Genomic DNA, 18,291 nt, shown 5'->3' with positions numbered 1-18,291 from the left:
TTAAGTCACAGACCACAAGGTCTCAGCCATTCCAGGAGAGTATAAACAGGAAAGCTTAAAGTAATACAGAAAAAAAAAATGAGCCCTCACATTGGTATTTCACAATGGCCAAGCTGCTTAATTTCTGGGCCTCCATGTCCTGCGTAAAATAAATCTCGCATCTCTCTCTCTCCAGGTCACACTCTGCACCCTGACCCCAAACTGGACTCTTGTTCCAGAAACACACCCTGTACGTCCTTTGCCTGTTGAATCCTGGAAAAGCCCAACTCAAAAGGAATCTGCTCCAGAGAGCCTTCCCTGAACACCTGACCAGCTACAACCTTGAGCCTCTCAGCTCTAGCACTTCTCCCACCATGTCACTGGTTTCCTTGTCTCTTTACCCTATGCTAGATTATCCAGTCCACTGAGGGAGGGCCAGGATTAGTACTGCTGGGCCCCAGACAACTATGAATGTCAGTACTTGTGGAGGAGACTGAGGGAGAAAAGATGTGGGTGCAAATCACCTGGTTGACCCCTGAATCAATCAGACTCTAGATCACAGGAGACAGGGTGAAATTAAGGCAACAGACTATTTAATGTGGTTAAAAATACATCAAAATCACCCCTCCCTCCCCCACCGGTCTGTTGTGAAAAGAAAAAAGATAGCTGTTAGCACACAGCTTCCAACCTCTATGGGGTCAGGCCACCTAGAGGGCCCAACAGGCAGGAAGCCATCCCTTAACTCTTCCCCCCCAAACCCTGTCATACCTTGCTGTGCCATTGGCAAGCTTGGGAGGTGTTCCACAGCCCCAAATCGAGCCATTCTGAGTTGGCCCCTTACAGAAAATGCCCAAGTTTGACCCGTGGAGAATCAATTCTGTGGCACATATAATCACATGCTCTGTGCCTATGGCCCAATGGGCTGGACACGGTCTTGGGACAAGGGCCCCAGGCTAAATCGGAGAGTGTATGCATGGGGCTGAATCCCTGAAACAAAAGCTACTAGGCTTCAGAGCTCTCTGGGCCCAAGGCTGAAGAGGCCAAGTACAGTACTCCTTTGGGACACACCTTTTGGATTACTTCGCCCAGTGGGACCTGCCCAGGTTCCTTGTATAACCCAGTCCCTTACCTGCCCAGGGCTAAGCATCCATTGTAAGAGCTAAAAGGAGGGAGCTGCAGCCTGGACCAGCTCCCTTTGGAGAGCTGCCAGCAGCAGGTGTGGTGAATTCTGAGATTTGGTCACTAGTGGGAGAAAGGCTAAGAATTAAAAAGGGGCCAAGGAGGGAAAGGAAGCCCTAGTGTGCCGGCTGCTGGTTCCTCGGTGAGCAGACCCAGCACTTACTGAATCCTTGAAACAGAGTTTACTGGGTGTTGAAAAGAGAAGTCAGTCTGTGGCCAGACAAGGCATCTAGGCTCACCATTAGCTCGCTTCCCAGCAAAGGGCTCCAACACTGAGGCCTAGAGGCTGCTTCTGTAGCCCCAGGCCTACAGCAGCTTAGAGGTAGCTGAAGTGAGTTGGGCAATGAGTGCCATCCACGACCTCTTCATGCAGAGAGAAGTCCAAACTAGGACTACCCAGAAGGGTGGCCTTAGTGTGGCAGCTCTGGGTTAGCACTTACTGAGAGGTGAAGGGGCACCTTGGAAGACTGAAAAGGAATAAAGGGACAGGAGCAACACAGACCCTTCCATTCTACCCCAGAGGTGGGAAAATGCTTCCGAGTTTGGAATGCAAATCCATTCACACCAGTCCCACCTCCAGCTGCTGAGGCCCTGACAACAGCTCCATGCCCTCACCTTCAGATCTGGCCCACAAAGACAAAAGATCAGCACATTCAAAGTATCAGCTGGATGCTACTCTGGTCCCTGCCTAGGGCTCCCCTGAGGAAGGCTCTCCTAGTCAGGAAGAAGACTCAATCCAGAGCCACCCAAAAGACAGATGTCAGAGCACAAGGGGAAGGGAAGACTGACACTGGAGAACAAGATCTGTGAGAACATGATTTAGAGTTAGTTAGCCTGTGAACAGGACTTGGTGTGACTGACAGTGATATGGAAAAAGGCCAGGAAGGGCAAAGGAGGGGATAGATGGGAAGAAACAGAGTGGCCCTGCAGTTTCTGTAGCTCCTTTGGTCCCACTGAGGCAAAAAGCTAGGCTGGAGTAGAGGTCCCAGAGGCACCCTGTCTCGCAGCTGGGGCTTGGCTGGGCGAGGGGAATTGCTTCAAACCACAGGAGGCACGATTGGTAGTGCCTCAAGGGTGCAGCCCAGAGACAGGGAAGGCCAAACTCCCTGTCACCAGGCTCATTAGAGGAGAGGTGGCTCTCCAGCTATACATTTCTGGCCCCTTCCAGGAATAGGCCGATTTTGGGAGAAATCTTGTGACCTTCTGGCCTTGGCCAGTGTAGAGGCTTATCTGTAGCCAGAGCCCTGAGCCCCAGACTCTGGAAGGCCAGGAGGCCATCCTCAGACCTCTGCTCAGCCAAGGAAAGCTTAGTGTTCACCCATAGAGGGGGAGTCTTGCAAGCCCAGGGGGTGGCTGTGGTCATTCTGAGAGTCCATGGAAATGGGCAGGGGTGGCCGGGAGCCAGGGGCTGGGCTGCTGTGAGAACAAGAGGCAGCCCTCAGGGTCCTACAGCCCTTGCAGTGATTCAAGCAACACTAAAGGGAAGCGTCCCTCTCTCTGTGTGAGGAACATACATCCGCTGCACCCACTCAGCTGAGGCCCAAAGCTGGGGCAGGGAAGACAGGGATAAAGGAGGCCGTCTATTGCAAATAGTCCTCTTCCTACCTCATCAATTCCTCACCAAGAACACACTCGTGTGCAGAATCCCCAAACCATCTTCAGAAACAACCCTCAGGATGTTCTCTTGTGCTGGAAGGACAGGCAACTGTGAATCATAAGGCTACTGGGACACACTATCTGCTTTGGGCACGACTGGCAAACTCAAGAGGCTCCCACTGCGAGTCTTTAAATAAATGGGCTCCTCAATCTTGTCTCTCTCCACTGGAAAACACTCAAAAACGCTGCCTCTGAATCCCTGCTGGGCTCCCAGAGCAGGAGGGGCAGAGACTCTCAGCACCGTGGGAGAACTCTAAGCCACAGCGAACCCAGTTCTCTCAACCAAAATACAAGATAGTGCACGTACGCTTGTGCGCGTCTGCACTGGGACACCAGCGAAGCTCCGGTCACAGGGGCTGGGAGGGAGGGAGGAACGGCCCAATAACCTGCCCTGACTGTGGGAAGTCACAGGAGACATGCCCTCTGCTAAGCCCCTCCAATGCACTCATTAGTTACACATGTCTCTACCCATGCACCGAGGCATGGGGAAAGCGAGTGCTTGCTTTATACATGCATGTATATAAAAGTATGGGGCATGGCACACACTTTTATATGCCATATGTATGTATAAAAATCATCTTCAAGAACCTAAACTGCAAAGTGTCAAATGCCTGATGGGCCCCAGCTCTTCCCCACAGCAGCCCCTAAACTGACAGGGGACACAGCAGCTGGGCCTGTAACGTTCACTAGCCCCCTCCTGACATCCCTGGTCGTCCTCCCATAGGGGTGTCTCTAGTCAGAAGAAGGGGCGGCTTCATCAGTCTCTGTCTGGCCTGAAACGCTCATGCTCAGTTCGAGGCCCTGGGGGGCGGCCTCTGTGTGACACAGAGACTGGGGGACCTCAGGGGTCAGGCCCTCAACCAGCGGTTCAGCACCACCGCCCCTCCTTGGGCCTTTGGGGGACTCTGGGGTGTCTGCTTCCCCCGGCGGCGGATGGGCACTCAGGTCCTGCACCTTCTTGTTCAAGTCATTGCGTTCACTCTGCAGGGCCCGACAGAGCTTCTCGAGCCGCTGGATTTTCACCTGCAGGCCTTCCAGCTCCTTGTCTCGAAGAGTTTTCTGAAAGAGAAGAAAAGGTGCTTTTTAAGAGCTAAGCAACAGAAAGGCCCAGTCCTCTGTCCCCCCTGAATTTCCAGGCACCTAGGTCAAAGCTACTGCCACTCCCTGCGTGTGCAAAGCCTGCAAGCTCCTGCTCAGCTTGGAGCTGCCGTCTCAAGCAGGACGGTGACCCTGAGGCGACAGACTGTGCCCCCCCCCCCAGACACACATCTCACAGCACGTCCTCTGGGGCTCCCTAATGTCCTTCCTCCTTCACACGCTCTGCTGCCCAGAGAACCATTTTCCCTGCTGAAGGACAACTTCTCCCTCTCACCAGCCTGGGGAAGGACCCGGCATGCCGAGAGGGGCCCAGGGTGGCCGCCCCCTCCCACAGGCAGTGCCATCCCTCCACGCACCTCCTCGGCCATCTCCAGCAGCGCCTTGTTGCTGCTCTCCCACCGGGATCGGTACATGGTGGTCTCTTTCTCCAGCTTCTTGATCTTTTTGGTCATCTGTCACATGGGGAACAAAAGGTAAGCGTTACTGTGTCCACGGGCGCCGGAGGGAGGGCGGCACAACACGGGGCTCGGAGCCATGCCCAGCACCAAGAAGGGAGCGAGGCCCAGGAGGCCCCACCCACAGGCTTTCCTAGGCCTGCACAGCTACCAGCGGTGACGGTCACGGTAAGAGATCTGGGGTCTTCCCCCAAGGTAGGCCAGAGTCCTTTGTCCACATAACTGCTTTACCCTTATTGGGAAGAACTGGATAATATCCACCCTAACTTCAACTTTAAAAAAAAGGCAAGCAGGACTGGGAAAACTACCATTCTCAGAGTAAAGTCACCAAGCTGGCCCTGGCCCCACCCCTGGAAGAAAAACGCCACCTCACATGACCCCAATGCTTCCCACGATAAGCCTGTGAGAGCCCTGGGGCGTGGCTACTTCCATGTTACAGATGAGCAGACACACAGGGAAGTCGGGAGGCCTGCCCAAGGTGATGAATTAGGGCTGTACTTGAGGAGGGCCCCTTGCTGACCTTTCCCAGGCTGGGCCAAGGACATTACCTTTTCCATTTCTTGCTTAAACGTTGTGAACACCTCGCTGCTCTTGGACAGAGTGTTCTGGAACTCCTCAAACTTCTCTGTGTACAGTGCGAGCTGTGAAGGCAACAGCTTCGGTGTCAGGCCTGCCCCGCCCACCTGCCTCTCCACCACCCACCGCCAGGGGTGCTGCCTCCCTCGCGCCTTACCTGCTGCTTCAGGTGGGCCTCCTGCTGCTTCATCAGCTCACACACACGCTGGGACTCCACCGCTTCCTTCAGCAGCTGTTCCAAAGACAAGCACACCTCCAGTCAGTGTTGCGTTCTCCGAGTAAGGGCAGTGTAGAATGGAGCTCTGCTGCCACCGGAGGACAAGGGCTCTGGAGACTTGGGTGCAGTGTGCATCTTAGCCAAGGCCTTACAGAGGCAACACCAACCTCTCTGACCCAGCATCTATCGTCCTAACCTTATTTGTGAACCTATCACCCCCACATTTTAGAGATGAAGAAATTGTAACCCAGAGAAAGTAAGAGGCAGGGTCAAAGCCTGAACCCAGCTCTTGGGTTCCAAGGCCAGCATCTTGTGACTGCCAGGCCTCCACGTCTCCTCAAGGCCCTCCATGCAGCATTCCTGACTGACCCTACCCCTGCCCCAACCTGAGCACCAGAGGCAAGAGACCAGCTCCTACCCAGTGAACCCTTAATCCAGGGTTAGGGATTTTAATTTTTAACACACACATTTCTGGCTACAGATGAGACCAAAGGCTAATGAAATGAACATCTCCAGCCCAGCACCTGCCTTGGGGGGGTAGTTTCAGAGGGCTCTGTTCCTCAAGGTGATGACACTTACAAAGTCTTTCTCTCGCTGGTGCCTGTCCTCAGCCTCCTTCAGCATCTCCTGGGCCTGCAGGAGCTTGGCATCCACCAACTGCTGCTGCAGGTCCTTGTGTTTGAAGACCTTGTCAATGTGCTGCCAAGAAAAGCCCAGGTCACAAGGGGAATGGGCCTGGCCAGGGCCAAGACTGGGAGGCCACGTGCCCGTGCAGCGCTGTACAGGACAAAGGCCCTGGCCAGTCCGGGAGCAAAGGGAGGCTTCTGGCTGCCCTGGGAAGCTGTCAATCCCTCAAGGTCACCTGAGTCTGACCTGACTGACACTCCCATCTCCACCTTCAGTGCTCTCCCCACGACAGCCTGGAACCCCTCTCTTCAAAGCCCTTTCCCAGGTTAGTGATGGCTCCATGGGTTTCACCACACTGAGCAGCATCTTGGGGGTAGTGAGGGACACTAGACTCAAAGCCAGGACACACCTGGGTTCAAATCCTGCCTCTGCTGCTGAGTGGTCTGTGTGATACAAGGCAAATCACCTAACCTCTCTGACCTCAGTTTCTGTATGTTAAATGGGGAAAATAATACTTAGAGCACCCTGGGCCAGGAGAGCAGTGAGGTTCAGTTAGGCCTTTAGATAAAGCCCTCGGGCTGTACACAATATACCACTCCTAGTCTAATTGTCAGGAAGTTGGATGCCCTCCAGGAGGACAGCCTGGGCCCTCTGCCCCTGCCTTGGGTCACCCCCATCATCACTCTCCTGGGAGTCTGGGGTGGCCGGGCTCAGGTCTTCTGCATGCAGACAGCCCCTCCCCGGCCCCCGCCCACCCTCCGTACCTCCTCCCGCAGCTCATACTGCTCGATGAGTTTCTTGAGCCGCTCGGCCAGCTCCATGTTCTCCTGGCGCAGCTTGGAGTTACGCTCATTGTGCTGCTCCATCTGCAGCTGGATGTCATTCAGGGTCACCTGGAAGTGGGAGGTCACCTCCTTCCGCTTCTCCTCTTCCTCCCGAGCTCGCTGGACACCTTCTTCCTACACAACGGGAAGGAGGACGCAGGTGAGGGCCCCAGGCTCCCCTGAACCGCTCTCCTTGCAGATGGTGACACGTGAGCAGCGGAAGGCCTGGCAGTGAGTTCTGAACAATGGTTGCAATTCAAATGCTGACAGGTAACCCCAGATCATCTAACCCAGGGATGGAGAGCCTGTGGCCTCGAGGCCACATGTGGCCTTCCAGGTCCTCAGGTGCAACCTCTTGACAGAGTCCAAGTTTTATTAAGGGGATTTGTTCTGTGAAGTTTGGATTCAGTCAAAGGGCCGCAGTTGAGGACAGAGGGCCACGTGTGACCTCGAAGCTGCAGGCTCCCCACCCTGAGCTAAACCAACCGTCCCTGAAAAGGAACCACCTAAACAGAAGTGACAAGCCCAGATGCGCCTCTCTGCGACCTCTGCCCCTCAGTGCCTGATCCTGCCTTGTGCACGGGCACGGCTTGGGGCGCAGCTGGCTGTGGTGCTGCCCCCAGGCTCACCTTGAGGGTACGGTTGTGCCTCTGAAGCTCCCGACACAGGCTCTCCAGCTTGCTGCGGGCCAGGACAGCCCGGCTGTGCTCGCTCCTCAGGTGGTCCTTCTCCTGCACCAGCTGGCTCTGCTTCTTCTGCAGGACTCTCATCTGTTTCTGAGAATTTCGGTGCTCCTCCAGCTGTAGGAAACGAAGGGCCCGGAGCACAGAAGCAGCAGGTGAAGGGGAGTGGGTGGGAGGCACAGTGTGTGGTGCTCACAGACAAGGTTAATCCTTTAGGGAGACTGGCCTGCCTGTCTCTGGGCAGACTACCATGGACCAAAGCAGCCAGCAAAGAGCTTTGAATCTTTCCCTCCTCCCACTCAACCCAATCTCTCCATTTCCTGTTTTTCTCCCCCTCATTCCAACACTTACAAGTTGGGGGACATTGGGCAAGTCACTGAACTTGGAACACCAGTTTGTCATCTGTAAAATGGGGCTAATACTATTTTTTTTAGCTAGGCAATGGGACTAAGTGACTTGCCCAAGGTCACACAGCTAGTAAGTGTCAAGTGTGTGAGGCCGCATTTGAACTCAGGTCCTCCTGACTCCAAGGCCGGTACTCTATCCACAACGACACCTAGCTGCTCCGCTCATACTTTTAAAGTATCTTACAGGACTGCTGGGAGGGAGAGGGCTCAGAGACTGAGCAGCAGGAGCAGCATCCCAAGAACACCAATGGCAACACCGCCTCCAGCACTTAGAACAAGGCCATCGTATGCCTTGTTAGCCCTAGGAGCTAGGCAGGGCAGGGGGCCTACTGCCCATCTGGTAAATGAGGAGGCCCTGCCCCAGGCTGTGTCTGCCCGAGCCAGGCCTCCTCCCTCCAGAGATGAAGGAGCCAAGGCTCGAGAAGCAGGAAAAGGCCCAGAGCTCGCGTTTCTCCCACAACAAAGCAGCCAGAGAGGCGGAGGACAGACATTTCATGCGTTTAAAGTCCCAGGTCATGCTGGGAGAAGGAAGAGAGTGTGACCTTGACTGTGACCAAACCACCTCTGAGCCTGGCTCTTGATGAGCATCGTGGGGGCCCTTCCCTTGGCCCCCCATCTCCCAGGACAGCTGCCAAGCAGAGGCTGGTCCTAGTAGAGTAGCCGAAGCAAAGTGCCCCGGCCAGTCAGCCCCCATCATTTCTGATGTGACCCCATCCATGCTGGAGGTGGGGGATAACTCCTGAAGGGAGACTTTTATTCTGTGGCCAGTTCTTCTAGGAACATTGCAAACACTCTCTCCTTTCTCTCAGTGATCCCAGGGAACACAGCTAGGGGGATTCCCCCATCTCTGCCTCCACGTTCTTCACCAACGAACCAAAGAGGGACTAAAAGAAATCTTTATGCCCCATCACATGGTTTAGCCCCCAGGCTGTGATGGGTTGTTCTACAACCCTGAAGGAGGAAGAACGAGGGCCCAGCACTGACCAGCTCAGCGTATTTCTTGCATAGTGCAGCCAACTTCTCCTCCGGGGTGCTAAGGGTGTTCAGCGTCTGCATCAGCAAAGTGATCTCCTTCCCTGGAAGGAACAGGCACACAGAGTGAGTCTTCCTCACATATGCCTCCAAGCAACAAGGGACACTCGGATTAGCTCTCAGCCCCAGATCCCCGGTCCTCTGACTGCCCAACCCTCAGTTCAGACCCAAGATTTGCCACCTAGGAAAGGAATGGGGTTGTGGGGGCAGCTCAGGCCTTCCAGGCAACCGGCTGACGAATCTTCCCTCAGAGACCTGGCAAATTCCCGACAAATTCATTGGTTTGCTTTCCTAGGACCTGTAAATTTTTCTTCTTTAAAGAGAGAACAAGTGGCAGGAAAGGAAGAGATGGACAAAGAAAAATCCCCAGAAGTTGAAGCCCGAACCCCAAGATCTGCGTACATGAATTGACTGCCACTTAGAGCCTCTAGATCAGGCAGGCCACACGTGAGACAACTGGGGTTAAGTAACTTGCCCAGGATCTCCAAATTCTCTCTCGTCTCTTGAAACCAAATTCAATCAAAGAGGTATTTGTTCAGTGCCTTCGATATAAAGATGGAAAAGGACAAAGTCTCTGCCCCCAAGGAGCTTACACTATTACGGAGGAGGGAGGAGGAGCTCTCATAGTCCCACAGAAAAGAGAGATACCAGAGAGAATGCAATAAAACCCTGAAACTCCATGTAGCAGGGCCTCCACCTCTCTTACCCAGGCCTTTGGCCTTCTTCTTTTCCTGGACCCGCTTCTGGTCTCGGTCCCCACTCTCATCATTTGCCCGGATCTCTTCAATGCCTGGCTCTCCCTTGGTGATTTCCTTCACGCCATTGACTTCAGGGGTCCCCGGTTCTGGTTCTCCATTCCGGGCAGAGTAATTCCTACTCTTCTCTACCTCATCTGGCTCTGTGTGCTCACTCTGGCCCCCCTCATCGCCTGGTCCCTCCTGACTGCTATCAACACAGTAGGTATTCAGTATGTCTTCCAGCTGCCGACTCAGCTCCTCTGAGACATCACAAGCAGGTCCTGACTGAGAATTCTTGGTCTGCCCCCCTGCAACAGAAAGACAGGGCAGAAAAAGAGACTAAGAGCTCCATTTATGGCCTGCAAAATGACTTCCTTATAATAGCCCTGGGAAGCCCGTGTCATGGTTATTATTTCTCTGCTTTTATAGAGAAAACCACTGAAGCTGACAGCAGCTGTGTCTCAGCCAGTGTTACACAACTAGGAAATGCCAGACCTTAGGTGGCTCCTGAAGGCCCTGATTCCAAGCACAACCTCCTCTCTAGTCCACTAAACTGTCTTGCTTAATGAATGAGATGCCCAAGGATTTCTAAAAATGTTGCCATTTGCTCACATATTCTCCCAAACTGGCACAAAAACAACAGGTAATTTTCCTAAGGAAGTTCCTCAGGCTGTTAGAAGAATCCTGCTCCACTTGGCTGCCCCACAATGCCATTTCTAGGACCATTTAATTAAATTTAATCCTATTAGGTTTCCCCTTTAAGGGCAGTAAGTCATGGCAGAGAAGAGGAAGTACAGGTTAATGGTAAGTATAGTAGCCAGTCAGTCAGTCGTGCCAGGTATTATGCTAAGTGCTGGGGATACAAAGAAAGGCAAAAGACAGCTGTGCTCTCAAGGAGTCTCAACATGCATCTCTTGATAAACTCATACCCAGTAGCTATGTGACCATAAGCAAGGCACAACCTCTCTGAGCCTCAGTTTCTTCATCTGTAACATAATGCAGAGGTATACAAGGCTTATGACTTTTAAAGCATTTCCTCACAAAATGAGGAAAATAATCCTTATGCTCCTTTACCAACAGAGCTGTTGTGAGGAAGAAATTTACAACTCTAAACACCTTGGAAACGTGAGCTGTTATTAGATGACCTAGGGAGGAGAATCTTCTTCGATTCCTCTAATTTAGTTGGGGACACAAAGGTTCAGCACTATCACCCTCTCCTTCCACTGCTTTCCCAGGGCTGTGGCCAAAAGCTCCCAACCTGGGACTCTCCCAAGTAGGCAGCAGTCTGCCTGGAACATACCGTCATTCTTCTCCTGGGCCTGGCTAGTGGGACCTTCTGCATTTCCCTCTGCTTTGGGAGCAGAGTCGCCAGATGCACGCTGACTCCTGGGCTCCGGGGCATCCTCGGGCTTCGAAGCCTGGGATGAATTGGCTTCTTGAGGCCCTGCTCGGGCTTTTGCTTTGGAAGGGCTGGCTGGCAGCTTCGAAGCACCACCCTCTTTGTCCCGATTCTTCATCGTGGTTAAGGATGCTCAAGTCTGAGCCAACCTTTCAAAAATAAAAGGACGGAGGATTAAGGCCCTAGGTTCTGGGCTGCTGCTTCCTGAACTTTTAAACCACAACTCTGATCGTGCCCCAGACTCACTTCAGAAGCGGCTCATCGGACGCTTCTTGGGCGATCCAACCCCCCTCACTAGGATTTCTCCCAAACCAGGCCTGACTCGGGAGTGGGGGGTGGGGAGGGGGGAAATATCCGATGCCGCGGCCCCCAGGACCCTCTATGGTCTGGCTCCGTCCCTCGGGGCGCGGTGCCTAGCCCAGGATGAGCGTCCTTAGACGTGTCTACGACGGCAGGCGGACAGAGGGCTGGACGAGGACGTCCCCTCCCACCTCGCGGGCTGGGCCTAGTTCCCAACTCCGAGGCCGTCCCAGCCCAGGGCCTCCCCTCGCACGTAGCCCAGGCACGCTCAGTCCCCGCCTCCTAGGGCGGCCAGGGGAGGGGCGCCACTCAGGGAGACCCCAGCCCCACATCCCACGTGGGCCCCGCCCCGCTCTGCCGCGCGCCCCTCGGGATGCTCCCGCGCAAGCGCTCCAGCGCCTAGTTCATGGCTCCCCCCCCCCCCCCCGCCAAGGCTCGACCTCTCCCTGCGTCCACGCGCTCCGTACCTCGCGCGGCTCCCGGGCCTGTGAGTCAGGCAGGTTGCGATCCTGTCCTGTCCCCTTTCTCCTTTCCCAACGCCGCCTCAGCCGATCTCTCTTTTTCCTCTGCGGCCGATTCTCTCCTCCCCTCCCCCAAACAAGACACACAGCGTAAGGATACCGGCTCAGGCCTCACACCAGAAACGCCGGGCAACGGCTGCCGGTGGAGACGCCCGCCCCCTCCCCCAGCCTTAGCCAATCAGAGGCCAGAAGCCTCGCGAGGCCTGTCGGGAAGGGTGAGGCTGCGGCGGCCACAGCGGAGGGGAAAGAAGCTGGCACGAATGAGGCGGGAGGAGGGAAGAGAGGGACACTACATGTCCCGTCATGCTCCGCGGTAAGGAGTCAGAACCAATCCCAGGATGCAGCGGGGCTGGGCGCTTTTGCTCGCCCTGTGGGAGGGGGATTGCGAGTGAATCCACTGGAGCCAACCCCTCGACCCCCAAGCATGTATTAAGCGCCAGCCGTGTGTCGTGCACTGTGCTAGGGTGCTGAAAGGCAAAGATGAACACAAATGAAGGCTCAGGCCCACTCCGTGGCCTTCACTTCCGTTATCTATAGGATGTAGAGGATGTTAAAAAAAAGAGTTTATTTTTTTAAAAAGAGAAAATTAAATCCCATCAACATTAGGTGATTCCAAAGATATTCTTACTCTATTTTTAACCCTGTCAATTTGGAAGGAAACATTTATTAAGCGCCTACCATGTGCCAGGCACTATGCTGAGCACTTTACAGATATTTCACTAGATCCTCACAACAGCTCTGGGAGAGAGGTGCTGTTATCATCATCCCCATTTTACAGTTGAGGAAACTGAGGCTAAGTGCCTACTCAGGGTCCCACAGCTAGTAAGCATCTGAAGCCACATCTGAACTCAGATCTTCCTGACTCCACTTCTGCGCCACCTGGCTGCCAACACTATGGCTCCCAATAATAATAAAAATGAAACACTCCCCATCCTGAGGGCTTCGCTCCTAATGGGGAGCTAGCATACACAAATGTAGCCCTGCAGGCTTCACACATATAAAAATATACAGGATATATGCACTAGGGCTTCAGTAACAAAGGGGATCAGGAAGAGCCTCAGGTAGGAGCAGGAGGTGTAAAGGAAGCCAGGGATGTCAAGGTGAGAATGAATTCTAGGCATGGGGGACAGTGAGGACAAAGGCATGGGGATGGGAAATTGACCTTCTCCATGAGTGAGGTCAAAAGGGCTGCATAACAAGGGGGCCATATGGGAATAATCTGTACAAACACCACCAAGATAGGAATGGGACTGGTTGTAAATACTAGAGGAGACAGTATTTAATCCTAGAGGCAATAATTGGGAAGTTACTGGAGTTTATTCAGTAGAGAGGGGTGACATGGCAGACCTGCATTTTGGACAAAGCATTTGGACCATTTTGCGGGAGAACAGAGTGGAAAGAAGCTTCAGGTGGGGAGAACAAACAGGCTGATAACATGAAGCGCTGAGGGCCACTGTGTGAATGGGAGAGAAGGGGACAGATGAGAGAGAAGGGGAGAAGTGTTACATAGATAGAAATGACAAAGTTTGGCAAATGATTAGCTATATGGGATGGGGGGAAATGGAGAGCTGAGGATGACACCAAGATTGGCAACTGAAAAACTGGTGATGCTGACAGTAATAGAGAGGTCTGGATGAAGGGAGAGCTCCTAAATTAAGGGCAAAACTCATAAATTCAATTCAATCCCAACAGCCTTTGGGGTATCTAGTTTGAAATGCCTGGTGGGCAATTTCTGATGTGAACCTGGTGCAGGAGAGAGATGTGAATCTGGGATTTAACTGCAAAGAGATAATAACTGACTTCACTGGGGCTGATGAGGTTACTAAAAAAAAAAGTACAGAGAAAAGAGAAGAGAGCTCAGGACAGACTTTTAGTTTGGGCAAGATGATGAAAAGAAATTAGCACAGGATGTTTAGGAGGAGTAGTTAGATCAGTTGGTAGGACAGCTGGGAGAAAGCAGTACCATGAAAAGCCAAAGAAAAGAGAATGTCAAGGAAGAAACAGCATCAACAACATCAAGAAGGATGAGGATTAAGAAGTCATTAGATCTGGCAATGTGGAGAGAACAGTTTCATTTGGGTGACTGGGTTGGAAGCCATAGTGAAAGTGTTAAGGAATAGAGTAGTGAAGTCACTAATTGTAGATGGCTAATTTTATTTTAACATACATTTTGATAACTTTTGTTTTTACATCATCTACATTTTTTTAAATTAAATTTTTTTGGTCAGCAAAAATCTGTCTTCCCTTTCTTCCATCCTCTCCCCCCACTTATGAATTAAAGAAAAACAAAACCCGTTACTAACATGGATAGTCAAGCAAAGCAAATTCCTGCAATGGCAATATCTAAAAGAAAAATCGTCTTTCTCATTCTGCACCCTGAGTCTCTCACCCCCTTTATCAGGAAGTGGGTAGCATGTTTCATTACTCTTCCTCTGAAATCACAGTGGGTCATTATGGTGATTAGAGTATGTGAGTCTTATAAAAATTACACGTATTTTTGTACATCCTTACAGTTTGTTTTGTTCAGGATTAGCCCCTCCCCTAATTCATGTATTGTACTATGGTAGTACAGAAAAAGAAGACTTGTCAAGTCAACAGCACTTATTAAGCATTTGCTAGTACTAGGTCACTGTGCTAATCGCTAGGGATACAAAGGTGAAAACAATCCCTGCTCTCAAACAATGTAACCCATTTTGAACTTCTTGTTACCTGGTGTAATATGTTGGTCTAAACCAAATTTCCACCAGACTGATTTCCAGTTCTCTCAGCAATTCTTGTTAAGTAAGGAGTTCTTTATGTTTGGGAGTTTGTGGAACATTGAATTATTGAGTTAGTTTTTGAGGCAATAAGCATTTTATAAAGTGCTTACTATATGCTGGGAACTGTACTAAACACTTCACAAATCTCATCCCATTTGATCCTCACAAAACTTTTTGAGGTAGGAGTTGTCCTCATTCTACAGTTGAGGAAATTGAGGCAGAGGCTAAATGACTTGTCCGTGGTCACACAGCTAGTGACTCAGATTTTCTGAACTCCATGCTCTATCCATTAGGCAACCTAGATGCTTCTGTGGTTACCCCTTCCATCTCGTTCCATGGGACTGCAACCCTGGGCTCTGATTGGTAAATCCACCCCTTCTCTTGTCTGGCCTTAGATTTAGGACACCACTTCCCACCATCTTTAATCCATGCCACCAAGAATGTATTCTCTCCCTTCCCATTCCATTTTTAAATTCTAGCGCTCTCTCTCTCGTCTCCCTCACCCTCTTGGCCAATCAACAAGTATTTATTAAGCGCTATGCACCAGGTGTGGTACCAAGCTTCTTTAGGGAAGGTTTTTTTTTCCCCATTTTTGTCTTTGTAATTACCACTGCTTCCTCTAAGTGCTTAATATGAGGCATGAAGCTTAGCTCATAATGAATTAGATGTGGTTATTCATTCACTCAGTGCCTACTATCTATAAGACTGGTGCTGACTTTAAAGACCTATGATTTCATTGCTGTGGGTGTCCAAGTTCTCTCAACGAAAGGCCTCTTCTGTTTCTCCCAGTTGTTAGCAGTGTTACCCACCTCGTGTAATTTTGTATTTATTGATCTATGAACATCTGTATTATACACCTCTACAGTCACATGTCAGCTTCTTGAGGGCAGGGTTGTATCATTTTCTATTAGTAATCTCATAATTTTTTTTCCTTTTTGGTGAGCAATCAGGGTTAAGTGACTTGCCCAAGGTCACACAGCTAGTACGTGTCAAGTGTCTGAGGCTAGATTTGAACTCAGGTCCTCCTGACTCCAAGGCCAGAGCTCTATCCACTGCACCACCTAGCTGCCTCAGGTAGCCTCATTATTTAGCACGGTGCCTAGCACACAGGATAAGGGATAGAGACTGGCCCTGTCATTCCAGTGACATATGGAACTCCCAGGTGAATAAATGGCCTCTACCAGTGCAGGTCAGCACCTACTCTGCAAATCGTAGTCATATATATGAGTTGCCTAGAGAGGTCAAGGAACTTGCCCAGGGTCACACAGCTAGCACGTGTCATGTGACAGGCATTGAATGTAAGTCTTCCTGACTCTGAGGCCAGTTCCCACCAATCCTCGTTCCTGAAATAACATCCCTGTTATCTGTGCCTCTCAGAATCTCATCTTCCTTCAAAACTCAAGTGTTGCCTCTTCCATGAAACTTCCTAAGCTGAGGAGGGCAAGCCTTCCAGACACAGGGAACAGCCATGCCAAGGCACAGAGATGGAAGAGAGAACGTCGTGTGGGAGCAGTCCCAAGGAGTTCAGGGAACTGGAGGGGACTAAGATGTACCAAGACACAGGTCTTATACTTCTAGGAAAACCACTTTGGCAGCTGTGTGAAAGGATGATCAGAAAGGAGAAAGACTTGAGGAAGGAAGACTAGTTAGAGAATAATAAGGCTGTCGAAACAGTCATGGCGAAACAATAAGAAATAGTCGAAGCAAGAGGTGATAAGGGCTTGAACAAGGGCGGTGGCTCCGAGTGGAGAGAAGAGGCATATCTGAGACATGTGAAGTGACCTCACAGACTGACGTAAACGTGTGAATGCAATAAACGTGGATTATTACACACGTGTCTTGGGAGGTGGGCAGAAGATCCAAGAAAACCAACCCAAGCCTTTTGTGGCTAAGGCTGTCCCATTCGGGGATGGTAGGTCTCTAGTATGTGTGTGAGGGGGTGAGCCACTTCTTCGTGCTGCCCTAGACAGTGCAGGCAGCAGGAATCAACCGGCAAAAGACCCATCTGAGCCCTAAAAAGCCCTTTGGGACAGCATGAGGGAGGCAGGGGAAGGACTGGCTAGTGAGCAGTATAGGAATAAACCCACGATCAGAAGGTCTGGGCTGGGACCTTTGGTACCATCTAACCAACTCACTGTATAGATGACAAAACAGAGAATGGGGGTACAACCGGTAGCAGGGTCCAGTCATCCCAAAATACCAATACGGCTTTCCCCCAAACCATGCTGTTGTACGGTGAAACGCTCAGGGGCTTTGTGATTACCATCGTCTCTTGCCTGGTTCTTCTGTTGCCACTTAACTTGTTAGAGATGAGTTCCTCTAGCCCAATGCTCATTTTATAGGGGAAGAAAGGGCGACTTGTTGGGGGAGGAGTGGAAGTGACTTGTCTAAGATGTTAATGACAGAGTTGTGACTTGAGGCCTTGCATCTGCTCTAGACCACAGCAAGCTCCCCTTAGGCTGAGAAAGGTTCCCCAGTAGCAGGGATGTTTTATCTTGAGGCCAGGATACTGACTCCACACTTCAATTCTTCATGGATCTGTACTTCAAGATGGTGGGGAAGGGGCAGCTAGGTGGCACAGTGGATAGAGCACTGCCCCTGAAGTCAGGAGGACCTGAGTTCAAATCCAGCCTCAGACCTGGGCAAGTCACTTAACCCCAATTGCTTAAAAGCAAAAAAAAAAGGACAGTGGGGAAAAGTATTAGTTCTGTGTTATATCAGTTGGAGTCAAACAGAAAACGAGCAAGTCAGAAGACTGTCTAGTGCAATTCTTCTAATTTGACAGAAGACAAAAAAGACACCCAGTGGAGACAGCTAGTTACTGACTATCATGCAGTAAATAATACAGCTAGCCAGATCTCTTAGCTACAAGCCCAGGGTCTTGCCACAGCACTGTAACCCCATCAGCTACTAGAATGGGGTAAGCTGAATGTACTTTGATTCCTTCTAGAAGTGAGGTTCCAATCCTGGAGCTGTAAATAGTGTGGCAAATGGAGCTTGGCCACAAGGCACGAAGAGTTCAAGAGTACAAAAAAATGTTACGAATATTCCTCTAGCAACATCAAAGTTGCTAGAGTGACTAATTCCCTTTCCCACTCAACTGAATGCCTTACTAATTCCTTGTGCTATTTTCCCATCATGAAAGGGGTTTAGTACTAAGTTTTACAGACTGCCCCAAGTGCCAAAATTGCTAGTTATAACTCTGCACAGAACCTCTCCCCACAATCAACACAAAAGGCTAATACAATGTTAAGAGCCTCTGCTTAATTTATACCGTGGAAAAAAGCTAATCAAGTATAGAATTGTGGCCACCCAGGCTGGAAGCAAGGAGACCTTGGTTCAAATTCCAACCTTTTCACTTACTCACTCATTGTGTGGTACTGGGTTAGGCCACAACTTACTCTGAGCCTGTTTCCTTCTCTACATAATGGAGTTGGATTATAATCCCATTGGGCTCTGGGACATGATTAATGCAAGTCTTTCCCCCCACACAGGATGGCCTTGTGCAGACCACAGCTTGTAGGCTGCCCCTGTTTCTAGCCTGCAGGTCCCTCTTCCCATCAGATGCAGACTCTTCTTCCTGGGTCTAGAGCAAGACTTGCACTGGCTACCCTGGGCCATTGCCCACCACACTGGGAGTCATCACAAAGACTGATTATTCTGGTGCAAAGGCAAAGTGGCCACTTCACTGGATTAGAAACCCTGAACCCAGGCTCCACAGGCTCAATGCAGGTGAATAAGGGTGTGGGAAGTAGCTTCTCCCCTTTCTAAGAAGAGCGGCTGACATGGGCGCTGCAAGCTACAGCCACTCCTGGGTCCAGGGGTCCTCACTACTAAGGGCA

General features: G+C 51.2%; 1 protein-coding gene across 2 annotated transcripts; it reads right to left on the bottom strand.

Moving 5' to 3' along the window:
• Positions 1 to 550: 550 nt before the first annotated feature.
• On the bottom strand, positions 551 to 11,856 carry TXLNA (taxilin alpha). Of its 2 annotated transcripts, none has more exons than XM_020983533.2 (11): positions 11,637 to 11,856; positions 10,771 to 11,018; positions 9,440 to 9,778; positions 8,686 to 8,777; positions 7,241 to 7,411; positions 6,552 to 6,746; positions 5,740 to 5,859; positions 5,101 to 5,175; positions 4,916 to 5,008; positions 4,269 to 4,364; positions 551 to 3,873 (listed from the first exon to the last, which is right to left on the bottom strand). In XM_020983533.2, exons 2-11 carry the CDS (start codon positions 10,985 to 10,987, stop codon positions 3,547 to 3,549), a joined length of 1,725 nt encoding a protein of 574 aa, XP_020839192.1. In that variant the 5' UTR covers positions 10,988 to 11,018; positions 11,637 to 11,856; the 3' UTR covers positions 551 to 3,546. The 2 variants fall into 2 exon arrangements, with proteins under 2 accessions (XP_020839192.1, XP_020839193.1); XM_020983534.2 differs by lacking the exon at positions 11,637 to 11,856 and adding an exon at positions 11,116 to 11,508.
• Positions 11,857 to 18,291: the final 6,435 nt, after the last annotated feature.

The sequence above is a fragment of the Phascolarctos cinereus genome, unplaced genomic scaffold (genome assembly GCF_003287225.1).
Source record: "Phascolarctos cinereus isolate Bilbo 61053 unplaced genomic scaffold, phaCin_HiC Scaffold_726;HRSCAF=1367, whole genome shotgun sequence".
In the NCBI taxonomy this organism is placed as follows: Eukaryota; Metazoa; Chordata; class Mammalia; order Diprotodontia; family Phascolarctidae; genus Phascolarctos; species Phascolarctos cinereus.
The sequence above is the reverse complement of the archived record's forward strand: the minus strand, read 5'-3'. Positions and strand labels throughout refer to the sequence as shown.